The sequence below is a fragment of the Oryza sativa genome, chromosome 1 (genome assembly GCF_034140825.1).
Source record: "Oryza sativa Japonica Group chromosome 1, ASM3414082v1".
In the NCBI taxonomy this organism is placed as follows: domain Eukaryota; kingdom Viridiplantae; phylum Streptophyta; class Magnoliopsida; order Poales; family Poaceae; genus Oryza; species Oryza sativa.
In genome coordinates this window covers 14,637,674-14,652,815 of record NC_089035.1, presented here as the reverse complement: position 1 = coordinate 14,652,815, position 15,142 = coordinate 14,637,674, and the positions used below count along the sequence as shown (strand labels likewise).

General features: G+C 41.3%; 1 protein-coding gene across 2 annotated transcripts; it reads left to right on the top strand.

Moving 5' to 3' along the window:
- Positions 1-1,119: 1,119 nt before the first annotated feature.
- Positions 1,120-13,202, top strand: LOC4326025 (putative disease resistance protein RGA4). Of its 2 annotated transcripts, XR_001540908.3 has the most exons (7): positions 1,120-1,746; positions 2,673-2,790; positions 3,624-3,830; positions 4,048-7,825; positions 8,807-8,902; positions 9,010-9,133; positions 12,887-13,202. XR_001540908.3 is itself a non-coding variant. In XM_015759583.3 (6 exons), exons 4-5 carry the CDS (start codon positions 4,096-4,098, stop codon positions 8,860-8,862), a joined length of 3,786 nt encoding a protein of 1,261 aa, XP_015615069.1. In that variant the 5' UTR covers positions 1,120-1,746; positions 2,673-2,790; positions 3,624-3,830; positions 4,048-4,095; the 3' UTR covers positions 8,863-8,902; positions 9,010-9,284. The 2 variants fall into 2 exon arrangements, 1 of the variants encoding a protein (XP_015615069.1); XM_015759583.3 differs by lacking the exon at positions 12,887-13,202 and having other exon boundaries at positions 9,010-9,284.
- Positions 13,203-15,142: the final 1,940 nt, after the last annotated feature.

Below are 15,142 nucleotides of genomic sequence, written 5' to 3'. Positions count from 1 at the left end.
AGAACATCTGTAACGACACTTCAGGGTCGTGCAGAAGGTTCGTTTGCCTCCGATATTTGGTGGCAACGGCGGCAGAGCCATCCATTAAGTTGCCATGCCGGTGCTTTAGGCACCTACATCGCCTTTAGCATTTGGACGATAACGGCGGCATATCCGCTATTGTGTTATCAAATAGTGCTAAGGGGATGTACCATCTCAAGCCTTTGGACGGTAACGGCGGCAGAGCCGCCATCATGTTACTGGGCGTTGCTGAGAGGATGTATCAACTCTAGCAATTGAACGATAACGGCGGCAGAGCCGCCATGATGTTATCGTGTATCGCTGAGAGGATATCGGGGAATGGTACTTCAGGTACCATGCTCTTCTGTTTATTTCAACTATAGCAGAAGAATGATTTGCATATAAAGAGCAAGATGATCAGTAGAAACTGATTTCTTACCTGTTTACCTGTTTAGCTCGGTAGAGTCTCGTGCTGATAACGTGTTGAGAAACCAGTCTATTCTACTGATCAGCACACAAGCAGACAAACACAGAGTTGTGGAACACAGAAAGTATGAGCGAGTGGAAGCTTTATTTCTTATGGATTTGAGTACAAGCTACAAGAGGAGAAACATAAGACCGGAGATCGGTTGTCATCGCCTTGGACCTTCTGGGCCCTATTTATAGGCGGAGGAGGGTGGAGGCTTACGTCGTAAGCCTTGGACCTTCTGGCTTGCGTCGTAAGCCGGCTTACGCCGTAAGCGGGCTTCTCCTATAAGCTGGCTTCCTCTGTAAGCTGGCTTCCTCTATAAGCTGGCTTCTAGCGTAAGCCTTCTTTTGTAGTAAGCTTCCACTCATAATTTAATTCGTCCACAATAAGATAGGTTTCATAACATGATTCACCTTATTTATGAAAATAGTTTTGATATGGCAATTAGTTTTTTTAATATATATATATATATATATATATAATGGCTAATCATGGACTAACTGTCTAATTAGTTTTTTTAATCTATATATAATGCTCCATACATGTGTTCAAAGATTCGATGTGATGTTTTTTGGTAAAATTTATGGGGAACTAAATCAGGCCTCAGTTGCCAATTATGACTCTGTGGGCCCATGAAAAACCATCGCCTTGAGGGAGGCCTTCTTCTCCTCGCCACCGTGTGCTGCACAACCGGTGACGGCATGTGCGCCGCGCGGCAAAGGGAGCCAGCGGCCATCACTCTTCAGTCTTCCGTCAGAATCCCTGTAAGGTTCAGTAGCAGCAGAGGGCAAGAGAACTTGGCTGAGCCAGCATACAGGGTGGATGTGCGGGAGGAGATTCACGCGCGCGTGCGGTGCCAAACTGCCAATGGTGGTGCTCGGTGGAATGGCAGTGATTCCTCCTCCATCTCAACTGAAAATGTCTCTCCGTGCGGCCTCTTCACGATGAGGGATGAGACGGACCGTTCTGCTTTTGCCGCGTGCTTTAGTATTATGGCATGGCAAGGTACGAACGACTTAAGGAGCGCCTGAAAGGTGTTCGACCAAATGGGTGAACGGGGGTGCACGTTGGCCGGGTGATGTTTCTTGTTCTCCGCCAGGGGGGTTGGCCGGGAGAAGATGTGAACAGCGGTCAAGGGTTGATCCCGGATAATGTTGAGGCGGACGGAAACACATTTACCTCAGCCTCTAGGAATGTCGATGTTGATCTCATTGAAGGGGATCCAGGAGGGGCCTCTTGGATTGGATATGTTATTGTTGACTACATAGCCGAAACAGGTACTTTGTTTCCATCATTTTAACTTCTATGTCTATATTTCAGTATTTTTGTTAGTTGTTTTTTTTCAAAACTTGTCATCTCTTGGAATTCCTCCTACTTCGAATCTGTGCTAACTTCTACTCCCTCCGTTTCAGGTTATAAGACGTTTTGATTTTGGTTAAAGTCAAACTGTTTTAAGTTTGATTAAGTTTATAGACAAATATAGTAATATTTATAATACTAAATTAGTTCCATCAAATCAATAATTGAATATATTTTCATAATAAATTTGTCTTGGGTTAAAAATATTACTACTTTTTTTTACAATCTTGGTCAAACTTAAAGCAGTTTGACTTTGATCAAAGTCAAAATGTCTTATAACGTGAAATAGAGGGAGTACTGAATATGCTGTGGTATTGGCATGGAGATACAGTACTGCATAGTTATGCGTCCCTCATTGATTCTTGCTCTTGCAATTCCATACAACTAGAAATTCCTCATCTCTCGCGTTTCTCTATGTCATAAAAATCCTACGTGTAATTTTTTGTGCCCTTGTATACATTGGTATCATAAAGGAAGTGATGAAGTAGAAAGAAATATCTAATTGCATTGCATTGCTAATAGAAATTGCACAAACCGTGTTTGTGCTAACTAGGAACTGAATGACCACATCATCGCTGTTTTAGTTTATTATTCAAGAGCCCATGGATCACCATCCATCCGAGTTGCATTACCTCTTGTAGGCCCACAAATAAATTGATTCAGCCTGTTTTGTTGAGTAGCACATATCTGCAAGTTACTTCCAGTGGTCGAATGGGGTAGACCAGCCTCAGCAAATGCCCAATTCTTTCATTGTGCCTGTGTGAAGGAAACACACATATATAGCAAGACAAATTGTACTACATTATGCATCTAATTCCATACATTACTGGTGGTTTATTGACAGGTAAAGTATAGAGGAGGCCACCATACTGAGAACAAAGAAATTTAGCCATGAGAAAAGAGGCCAGTTACAAGTTCTATGCTCTGCAGGACAATAAACGAATTCATTTAAGTCCCTCCAAGTAAGTTTGTGCCGAAAACATTTCTATTTTCTCCAATGTAGAGTTCATCTTCTGACAATAACAGATATCACCACTTATTGAGTTCATTTCTGCTCCCCTTTTGTTTATCATCTAGTTCTTTCCTGTCCTTGTTTATATCTATTTGTAGGGTTGTTTATTAATATGTGCTTTGAGCTTCCCCATGCATTTTCCAATTGAAGTTGTGTTGTATATAGTTGCATCAAAGTTGTTGCACATTGTTAATTTTTGTTGTATGAATAAATGAAGATCGTACATTTAATTGTGAGAACTAAGGTGTACGACTGCAACTTGCAACAGAATAAGTGTTTTAAGATGGCGAGGAATAAGCATCAGTCTGCGATATATTTTTTGAAGTAGATATATTTGTTTCTTTTTCATGGGGGTAGAATTAATTAGCTGCTGCTGTCGTTTCATTTTTTCTTCTTTCTTTGCTTTTGTTTCCAAGTCTGTTTCCTGTAATCTCATTGAGGTAAAAAAAAATATTTGTGTGATATGTAAGAATCATGACTGAAATGAAAGTATGCAAGCTAATCTGGTCAACCTGAACCGCAATGCTAGGCCCACGCAAAAAAAAAACTTGAATCATCTGCTACCCTTTTCGTCACTGAAAAATAGGCCAAGTATGAGTTGGCAATAATCACACCAATCATATCACAGTTGTCGTTGATGACTTGAGGTCCTATAAAAAAATGTTGCTTTTGTCTTATCTTCAGCGAGAAGCATGTGGTGCAGTTAACAAATTGGAAGAAATGCATTATTTTGCTCCATCGTTGGTTGGCCCAGTGGTGAATTGACTCAGTTGATTGCTGCAGGTGGATGTTATTATAATCACACACTGTACATGCTCTCAAACGGCTAATCAGGGAGAAGCATGTGGCCATTTTGCATCCTGAAAAATGTTATTGTGAAAATAGAAACGAGATGGCTCAATCTGTGCTACTGCAAACGTGATATGATAAGAGGTTCAGCTGCTACTTCGTTATTCCAAAAATAATGCCGACTGAGCTGTTGCAATGCTGGTTAGTTTGACTTCTCACTTTAAGAATTAGAGATCACATGTTGTACAAATTAATGTTATTTAAGCAACCAGCCATATTGTAGTGCAGTCATTTTTTTATTGGAGTAGTGGTCACAACCAATCCAACTCATTCACTTGGTTCCCAGCTCAATACTCACATCTGCTTCCATTTTCCTCAAAACTGTTGCTTAGACCATTCTCTTCTTTCCACCCTGCAGCTGTGTTTCCTTGTGTCCTCCTGTGCGTTGTGATTTTGAGTGGTTCCAATGGCTGATCTAGTAACCAGCATGGTGATCGGGCCTTTAGTGTCAATGGTGAAGGAGAAGGCCTCCAGTTACCTGCTGGAGCAGTACAAGGTGATGGAGGGCATGGAGGAGCAGCATGAGATTCTCAAGCGCAAGCTGCCAGCTATCCTCGATGTCATCAGCGATGCTGAGGAGCAGGCATCCCACAGACAAGGAGTAAAAGCCTGGCTTGAGGCACTCAAGAAGGTGGCCTATGAGGCTAATGACATCTTCGATGAGTTCAAGTACGAGGCACTCCGTCGTGAAGCAAAGAAGAATGGGCACTATCGAGGACTCGGCATGGATGCGGTAAAACTCTTTCCTACCCATAACCGTATCATGTTCCGTTATACGATGGGAAAAAAACTTCGTAGGATAGTTCAGATCATTGAGGTCCTTGTGGCAGAAATGAATGCTTTTGGATTCAAATATCAGCGGCAATCATTGGCATCTAAGCAGTGGAGGCAAACAGATTCCATCATTGATTACTCTGAGAAAGATATTGTGGAAAGATCTAGAGAGACAGAGAAGCAAAAGATTGTGAGATCATTACTTGAAAACAATGACATAATGGTTCTTCCAATAGTGGGCATGGGTGGTCTAGGAAAGACAACTTTTGCAAAGCTTATCTATAATGAACCACAAATCAAGGAGCATTTCCAGTTGAATAGATGGGTTTGTGTGTCTGATGAGTTTGATCTTAGTAAAATTGCAAGTAAGATTAGCATGACCACAAATGAGAAAGATTGTGACAATGTGCTTCAGAAGCTCCAGCAAGAAGTTAGTGGAAAGAGGTTTCTCCTAGTGTTGGATGATGTGTGGAATCGTGATGTTGATAAGTGGTCAAAACTAAAGACTTGCCTTCAACAGGGTGCAGCGGGCAGTGTGATATTAACAACAACTCGTCTTGCAGAAGTTGCTCAAATTATGGGAACCGTTCAAGCACACAACCTCACTACGTTGGACAACAGATTTTTATGGGAAATAATTGAAAGAAGAGCTTTCTATTTGAAAAAGGAAAAACCCAGTGAACTTGTTGATATGGTTGACAAATTTGTGGATCGATGCGTTGGCTCTCCTTTAGCTGCAAGAGCTGTAGGCTCTGTACTGAGCAATAAAACCACTCCCAAAGAATGGAATACTTTATTAAGCAAAAGCGTCATCTTTGATGATGATAGTGGGATCTTACCGATTCTCAAACTTAGCTACGATGACTTGCCTTCACAAATGAAGCTATGCTTTGCATTTTGTGCTATATTTCCGAAAGATTATGAGATTGACGTGGAAATGTTGGTAAAGTTATGGATGGCAAATGACTTCATTCCTTCTGAGAATGGAGTTGGCCTTGAAAAAGTTGGCAACCGGATTTTCAACGAACTGGCTCGAAGATCCTTCTTTCAGGATGTGGACGAAACATCACTGTTCAAGATGTACAGGAGGGATAAGCTCTGCCAATTTAGGAAGACGTGCAAGATCCATGATCTCATGCATGACATTGCTTTGTATGTCATGAGAGAAGAATGTGTTACAGTAATGGGTAGGCCTAATTCCATCCAGTTGTTGAAAGATTCTTCTCGCCATCTGTTTTCATCATATCATAGAATGAATACCCTTTTGGATGCTTTTATTGAGAAAAGAATTCTACCTCTCCGGACAGTGATGTTCTTTGGTCACTTAGATGGCTTCCCACAACATTTACTGAAATACAATTCTCTACGAGCATTATGCATACCTAATTTTCGTGGGCGACCATGTCTAATTCAAGCAAAGCATTTGCATCATCTAAGGTATCTCAATCTTTCTCATAGCTGGAATATGGAAAGACTTCCTGAGGAAATAAGCATATTATATAATTTACAAACGTTGGATCTTTCTGATTGCTGTTCTCTTCGTTGTCTTCCAAAAAATATGAAGTATATGACTAGCCTCCGGCACCTATACACTCAAGGATGTACAGACTTGGAGTGCATGCCTCCAGAACTGAGAAAAGTAACTGCACTACAGACACTTACATATTTTGTTGTGGGCAATAGCTCGGATTGTAGTAATGTTGGAGAGATACATGACTTAAATCTTGGAGGTGAGCTGGAGCTTGGCAAACTAGAAAATGCAAATGAAGAACAAGCAATTGCAGCAAATATTAAAGAAAAGGTGGATCTCACACATTTGTGTTTCAAATGGAGCAATGACATAGAAAAGGACCCAGAACATTATCAGAATGTTCTAGGCGCTCTAAGGCCTCATGCTAAGCTACAATTGCTAAAGGTACAGTCGTTCAAAGGAACCAATTTCCCGACATGGATGACAGATGTATGTACATTCATGAACTTGACAGAGATCCATTTAGTTGATTGCCCATTATGCAAGGAAATTCCGAAGTTCTGGAAGCTACCAGCCCTTGAAGTTCTGCATTTAACAGGATTGAATAAATTGCAAAGCCTATGCAGTGGTGCTAGTGATGTCATTATGTGCTCTGCATTTCAAAAACTCAAGAAACTCAAGTTGCAACATTTGAAGAGCTTGAAGAGATGGGGCACAATGGAGGGAAAACTAGGGGATGAGGCAATATTTCCTGTGCTTGAGGATATTCATATTAAGAACTGTCCAGAGTTGACAGTTATCCCTGAAGCACCAAAAATTGGAACATTGAAGCTGGAAGAAAATAAACCACACCTGTCACTGTTAGTTGTTGGTTCTAGATACATGTCTTTGTTGTCCAAAATGGAGTTGTCAATCGATGACATTGAAGCAGCATTAATACCAGATCAAAGCTCTGTAGAAACATTAGATGACAAGGATATATGGAATAGCGAGGCTTCTGTTACAGAAATGAAGTTAGATGGTTGCAATATGTTCTTCCCCACAACACCATCGAAACCAACAGTTGGGCTTTGGAAATGGTGCAAATATCTTCAAAAACTGGAAATCAAATCCTGTGATGTGCTCATCCACTGGCCACAGAGAGAATTCCAAAGCCTAGAGTCATTGAACGAACTAACAGTTGAGTCTTGCAAAAATCTAAAAGGCATTATGCCAGTGGATGGAGAGCCCATTCAAGGAATTGGGCAGCTCCTACCACGTCTGAAATTTCTAGGAATACGCAACTGCCAAGAGTTAACAGAGATATTTAATCTTCCCTGGTCCCTCAAGACTATTGACATATATCGCTGTCCTAGGTTGAAATCGATATATGGTAAACAGGAGGATAGTGAATCGGGAAGTGCACATGCAGAGCAGCTCACCACATTATTGAGCAAAAGGATGCCAGACCCATCATCATCAGCAGCAGCTGCAGCAACGGAGCATCTTCTACCATGCCTAGAACACCTTAACATAGGGCACTGTGATAGCTTCACAAAGGTTCCTGATCTCCCACCATCGCTCCAAATATTGCACATGTATAACTGCCCTAACGTCCGATTTCTATCGGGGAAGCTGGATGCACTCGACTCCTTATATATTAGTGACTGTAAGAACTTGAGGTCCTTGGGACCATGCCTGGGGAACTTGCCGTCCTTGACAAGTCTCAGCATTTACAGATGCAAAAGCTTGGTGTCCTTGCCGGATGGCCCTGGAGCATACTCCTCCCTAGAGACACTTGAAATCAAGTACTGCCCAGCTATGAAGTCACTTCCTGGACGCCTCCAGCAACGTCTTGATAGCCTTGAGGAGAAAGACTTGTCAAACATGCGTTCCAGCGATCCATGGGAAGGTATACATTCTGCTTTCCATTTTTCTTTCTTGCGAGCTGTTGATCCCTTGTGTCCTGGTGGCATGTACAGAAAATCAGGAATACTTCTTAACAAGCTATTTTTTGCCTGCTGTGTTCTACTTAACTAAAGTGCTTTTGTTCTGTTCTTGTGTAATTTAATGCATTTACTGTGTTAATGTATGCGGTATGTTCTCACAAACTTCTGTACTAGCAAATCTGAGTCCATATCTATCAAGGTCTGACAAACAAAAAACTCATCTTGTTAAGATCAAGAACTTTCCCGCTGTAATTTCTAGCTTTAGACTCAAAATTACAGCATACCACTGTATTTCATAGTTAGTTCAGATATCAGATCCCACATTGTTTCTTTTTTCTCGAGGGAAGATCCCACATTGTTTCCTTGCACTATGGGTTATGGTAATCAATGATCTACTCAAAAGCCTGTATACACTGGTTTCAAAGATCAGTAATTGAGAGTTTCTTTCTGTCAAAAAAGAAATTCCGATTTTCTCTTACAACGTTTGAACAAAACAAACGTTTTGATTGTGGTATTAAGCTTGCTTTCTTCTCCCACTTTCTGAATATTTTGCTATCAAGTGTTTGACAGTGAATAATATGACAATACCATATTTAAATTGAAATACTATTATTCTTTTTCAACTACAAGCGTTTCGGCTGGTTAAGCATTCCCCTTTCTACTATGTGCCAATGCATGTTGCCCGGAATGATTATGTGAAAAATCTGCAAAACTCATGAAATTCCAGTGTTCTAAAGGAAGACACGAAGTGTTGTATACATCTTATATGTCCTGTCCTGTGCTGACTGCATAATCAGTTCATCTATGATTTGTCTAGCATCAGGCCATCAGCCATCCTTTTTGAGAGTTTACTCATCCAAATGCTAATATTTCCGGAATTAAAAAATTTATGGGGTTCAGATTGACAAACAGTACGTAATGACATTTGCTTTAATTTGTGTTAGGGCCTAAACTACTAGAACCAAAATCCTGGAAATATGTCATCCCCAGATGTCGGTGAGGCAACACCGCTGAGGTCATGAAGAGGCCTTTTTATAGAGGTTTGCAAGATTTATTATTACACAACAAGACATGCATACATTTTTGGTAAGCTATCAGATTCATTTTAACTTCTGCTTGTTTCGTTCTGTGCATGTCTTGGTTGCAGGATTGCTCCCAAACTCTGCTTGTTTCGTTCTGTGCATGTCTTGGTTGCAGGATTGCTCCCAAACTGAAATAACGGGTTGGTGACTTTGTAGTGAACATGGGCAATCCATCTTCTAAATTGCAAGGTATTTCTGTAAAGCGTATGGCTGAAGCAACTAGAAAACATCATTTGGGTGAAATAATTCCCTGAACCATGCATGTTGTTGCAGACATAATTAGCATATGTATATATTGATCTCACCGATTACGCGCAGTGATTGAAATTTCGTTTCGAAATTTTGGATCCCCCGGCAAGTTGATATCTCGGCCAAAATTTTTGGTTTTTCACAAATTTTGGTGAATTTGGTCAAAATTTAGTCAAATTCAGTTAGAGTGTATCAAAAATTCAGAAATTTTCGGTCCAAAAGATGTTCGGAAATTTCGGTTTTACCGAAATAACCGAAAATTTTTGCCCAAAACAAAATTGCAAACCTTTATTACGCGTACTACGCAAGTATTTCGGTGAGCACATTTGCACGACTGCACAGCTCCGCTGCTGCTGGTATCTTGTATTATTTTTAGGCTGCATATATGACATTTTATAATTATAGCTGCCATATAGTCATAAGGTGTGAGAGTCTTGTAGTCTGGACGCTCACGAATGATGGTCACCAAGGTAGAGTTCCTTGGAGTGATTGCCCGAACCATCTTTTTGATCACAACCTTATCGGTCATGTCCTTGGACTCAAGCCCCTTGATCTCATTGATGATCTTGCTCAATCGATCATACATGTCACTTGGGCTCTCACCATCCAACATCACAAACCGCTCATATTGCCCCTTTAGGATCTCCACCTTGGACTCACGAACGCTATCCGTGCCTTCATGCAAGTTGCGAAGTGTATCCCAAATCACCTTGGCACTCTCAATGCCGTCCACCCGGTTGAACTCACTTCCACTCAAGGCGCTAAATATTGCATCAGCGGCTTGAGCGTTCTTGTGCTCGTGTTCTCATCGTCCTCCTTGATGGGATCCTCGGGTTTCTGCAAAACATACCCTTTTTCGACTATTCTCCAAATAGAAGGGTTAATAAACTTCAAATGCATCTTCATCTTATGTTTCCAAGCAGCATAGTCCGTACCATTAAAGTTCGGAGCTTTACCGCTATAGGTGCTCACGTAAGATGTAGATGTAGGTGGATAGTAATAAGGGATCTTAGCTCCCTTATCACCTTTCTTGCCATCCCCCGTTTGACCCGATATGATCTCTCCAAACGATTAAGCCTAATTAGGAGATTAGGCTCTGATACCAATTGAAATGGTCAATTAGGCCTAGAGGGGGGGTGAATAGGCTAATTTAAAAACTTAAGTAAAGCGGAATCAGGAATTTTCAGAACTAAGCAGAGATTTTCGGAACTTCCGAAAATACTCAGTGCAGTCGAACTCAAGATGATAACTCTAGATCTAGAAGTCTACAACAGGATAAACAAGGAACAAACAGTAACTAGACCAATAGCGGCACAAGCAAGCGGAGCTAGTGGAGAGGGATAAAGAAATATCACCAAGATAAAGCTCGCAAAGTTGTTCCCGAAGTTCAAATCCTTGAGTAGATTCTACTCTCCGTTGATGAGCTCACTAAGAGCAGGGTCTTAGCTAACCATTTCCTCAAGAGGTTGCACTAAGCACTCCTCCTTCCACTAAGAGGTATCTCTTTCCTTGCGGAGGCGAGATCCGGCCTTCACAAACTTCTTCCGGCCAACCACACATAGATCGGTGGCTCGGGAGCGACACCTAGCCGTCTAGGAATCCTCAACCTCCAAGAGTAAAACATAATGCAAAGAACTCCCGGAGATGATGCAAGTGCTCACAAATCTTCACGAAGACCACAAGAAGCCCCCACACAAACTCGAATCCACACTCTCACACACACACCAAATCCGAATCAAACCCGGGTGGAGAGAGGAATCGAGAAAGAAATGGCTCAAATGACTAGAGAGAGAAGCACGCCAAGGGTGCACAAGTTTGTAATGAGAGCAGCAGCCTTCACAAGTGAGGGGAGTGGGATATTTATACCCACAGCTCCAAATCTGCCCGTTGGAACACAATAATTCTGATTTTCGGAACATCCGAAAAATTCCAGATCTGAAAAAATCGAAGTCAACGCACTTTTCGGAACTTCCAAACATAATTCCGAAAGTACTTTCGATCCAGAAGCATATTTGGCTCGCAGACATTTTCGGAACTTCCGAAAATACTTCCGAAAATTTCCAGAAGCTTAAAATCAGTTCTATGTATTTTCGGAACTTCTGAAAATTTCCAGAAGCTTAAAATCGATTCTGTGTATTTTCCTTCCGAAAATTTCCAAAAGCTTAAAATCGGTTATGTGTATTTTCGTACCTTCTGAAAATACTTCCGAAAGAACTTCCGAAAATTTCCGGAACACACCCAAGAGGGCAATGCTTCCAAGAAAAATAGATTTTGAGCACTTGCATTAGTCCTTATATGTCTATGCATCATCCCCCTTAATAGTACGACTTTCCTATGACTCAATGCAAGGTAAAAGATACAATATACCATTTGATCATTGCCATATTGCATCGTGACGTCGCATTCAACGGGGTATGCATCACATTACAACACATCGAGGACATAACAACCTTCATATTTACTTGAATAAAAAAGTTAGTCCTCTCTAACAGACAAGCATCGTAGATTCTTTGGTTCAGCTCACTAAACTGGAAGTAAGAATCAGGTAGTGATTTAGGCCTCGTTTGGAACAGCTTCAGCTCCCAACTCCAACTTACCTAGAGTCGGATCTGTGCCAAATAGTCCAGTTCCTCCGTTTTTGGGAATGGAGTTAGCAGAGCTACTCTTAAAAAATGAACTACGGGGGTGGAGCTGGGATTTTCAGCTCCACAGCTCCACTCCAACCTAAAAGACCAACTACCCTTTAATTTTTTACGCAAAAATGGCACTGAACTACCCCAAACTCACCTCTCTCACGGTCGGTGCACACGCGTGGGGGGATGGCGCGCGCGGCGGCGGCGAGTGATGGCGTGTGGTCGGCGGCGCATGAGCGGTCTAGGGTTTGGGGATTTTTTTCCTTTTTTTTCAATTTCAGATCTGGAGTTGAATGCTAGCCAAACACTTTTCAGCTTGTTCCCAACTCCCACTGGAGTGGGAGTTTAGAGCTAGGTGTTGGAGTTTGGTGCCCTACCAAACGGGGCCTTACAGTGATTAAGAGCTCACAGTAAACATTCGGTAAACAGCAAATTATAGCGTACTAGTACTAGTTAATCTCTCCGTCCCAAATTATAGGAAGCCCCATTTTTAAGAAAAATTAAACTCGGTAGCTTTTGACTAGTAATCATACTAACTATATCTATACTAAGTATTATATATGTTATATCACTAGATTCATATTTTGAAGAACTTTCATGTGATGCTAATTTCATATTTGGTGGGATCATAGAATGGAATGAAATACTAGTTAAAGTATGTTATTGCAGACCGTATAAAAAATATAGACCTTATAATTTGGGACAGAGGAAGTACTACGCTATAATTTGAACTTTCTTTTCTTTTATTTCTATGAAAATCAGTTGCAAAAGCATGGGCTTTTTCGCTAGCACTAAATAAAATAATAAATAAAATAATTCTGAATTGACCTTTATACCCCCTGATGGGCACCCGATCCTCATTCCCAAATCCCGAGAATTTAGACTATTTACCATCAAATTCACGTGCCTCAACTTTTTTACCACTCAATCCGTATGCCCTCTATAATATATCACTAGAGCTGCTAATTGTTAGATTTGGTACCACTTTCACTATTTTCATCCTTTTCTATTATTTTTCACATGTTAATGGACATTTTAACCCCCTGGACCCACCTGTCAGATCTTTGGATCGGATCGATCCATCTCCTGTCGCATGCCCCTTCCCTGCCGCGACAGAGAGCGACGCCGCGCCATAGCCGAGCACCGCCGACGCCGGGCGCCACCACCCCGCCACCGAGCGCCGCCACCCCACCTGCCGCCGAGCACCCCACCATCCATCTGCAACCGTCCATCTGATCGTCCAATTGATTTTTGTATGTAAGCACAGATACGATTTGGTAGGAGTGCTAGTAATACTGATCTTGTATGTAAGCACCTTGGCATCTCCTGATTGCATATGTGAGAATCATGCCTCAAAAAACACAGCTTACAATAATTTTACATATATCAGCCAAACTTCATCCAGAATTCAGCACACATTGGCGACGGCGGCGGCACTGCGTCGAGCTGAGGCGAGGGGCGACGGGAGATGGATCGCATCTGACAGGTGGGTCCAGGGGCAAAAATGTCCATCAACATGTGAAAAATAATAAAAAGGGATAAAAATAGTGAAAGTGGTACCAAATCTAACAATTAGAGCTAACAATTAGCAGCTCTAGTGATATATTATAGAGGGCATATGGATTAAGTGGTAAAAAAATTGAGGCGCACAAATTTGATAGTAAATAGTCTAAATTCTCCCAAATCCCAACCTAATCCTAGAACATGGTGGCCGCGCGTGGGGCAAGGTAGCAGGCTGTGGCGGCGAGCAACAGCCGGCGCCCGTGGCTGGGCGGCGGCTGGCTAGGCTGGCCAGCGAGGATCGAGAGCAGCAAGCGGAAAGTTTTCTGTAAGCTAATTTTAGCCTCATTTCGCGTTTTATGTAGGTAGAACTTGATTGTTAATGGCAAACTGAATCGATGCTGCCAGCCATCTTCTTTTAGAGCAACACCAATTACTACTAGTATAGTAATTACAGCATCTGACCATAGTGCCGTAAAGACCGCTCAATATATAGCAGGGAAACTAACTAGCTTGTGTCGACAGAGGACAGAGTAGCTAGCTTGTGTCGAACGGTAATGTAGCTTCAGTAGAAGCCATTCTCAGTTCACCTTTTTATGTGGCTATGAGAATGAGTGCTGTCCCTTTCTCCTTTAAACCGATCTCCAAGGTGAAAGTTCCATTAAAATCCAGTGTGTTTGTGTGGTGATTGTTGAGGAAGTGTATCCTCACCACAGATATCAAGACAAAGGGATGACATGTTGGTTCATCATTTGTGTCAAATTTTATTGAAATTATGTAGAATTCTGCCAATTTTTTTTTCATATTTGTCAAATTTCATGTCAATTGAATTCTGTGAAAATCAGGTTGAAATTGGGCAAGTTTCATGTCAATGTACTTTGATATCAAAATAGGGGGGATGCAACATATGTACAAAATTAGGGGCAAGTATGCAACAATAATCAAGGCTATACATGTTTTTTTACCATAGACTTAACACTGTCAACAGGAGTTAACAACCCAGGGTCAAATCGAAGCTTTGATTAAAAAAACAATGGCAAAATCACAAACCCTACAAAACATGGGGAAAATCACAGGGCCTCATCTTTTAGCTTATGCTTATACTTATGAGCCAAAATTTGAATTTTCAACCTTAAATTTGGAGTTGATTTTGAGGTTTTTTCATTAAAGTTTATTTTTCAGCCTTTACTTTTAGATTGCTAAGAACACGTATATAAAAGTTTTATTCACAAATTACTTTTCGTTTGCAAATATGCCATTTCGAATAAGCGAAACGATGGCTCTAACAATCGTGTGGGGAAGTAGGCGCAAGAACACAATTGCCACATATCGTAAATATCAAATGGATTTCAACTGCACGGTGTGTGCTATGTATCAGTCTGCATGAGCGTAAGATATTTGCGAAAAGGTGCCCCAGTCCCAGTCTGTGTAGTACAGTGCATGTCAAAGGAGGGAGTTTACCACCAGTCCCAATGTGTGTACTACAGTGCATGTCAAAGGAGGGAGTTTACCTCCCAAAATCTTCCAATCAGGCATAGTTTGGTCATTAGCTAGATACTTACTTTTCTATTACATTGTATATATAAGTAAAACAAAAGAACTCAATTATTGTCTCACATACTTGTTTAGTTTCTGCAGAGAAAACCCAGAGCTGGATTATGGACAGAGCAGGCCTACAGGCATAAGCTCACAACATCAAGCAACAATAGTGCAACTGTGCAACCAATAATTGCACCTTATGATGGAGACATTCCACAGCCTTGCTGTGAGGGTCCCTATGTGACACAAAATATCCAAAAGCATGCAGTGAAGTCAA

What these genes read in the sequence shown, in the direction of transcription:
- LOC4326025 (XM_015759583.3), top strand. Translation starts at nt 4,096, where the DNA reads ATGGCTGATCTAGTAACCAGCATGGTGATCGGGCCTTTAGTGTCAATG. An exon ending in TTCCAGCGATCCATGGGAAG is followed by an intron (nt 7,826 to 8,806) that starts GTATACATTCTG and finishes AATTTGTGTTAG; the next exon opens with GGCCTAAACTACTAGAACCA.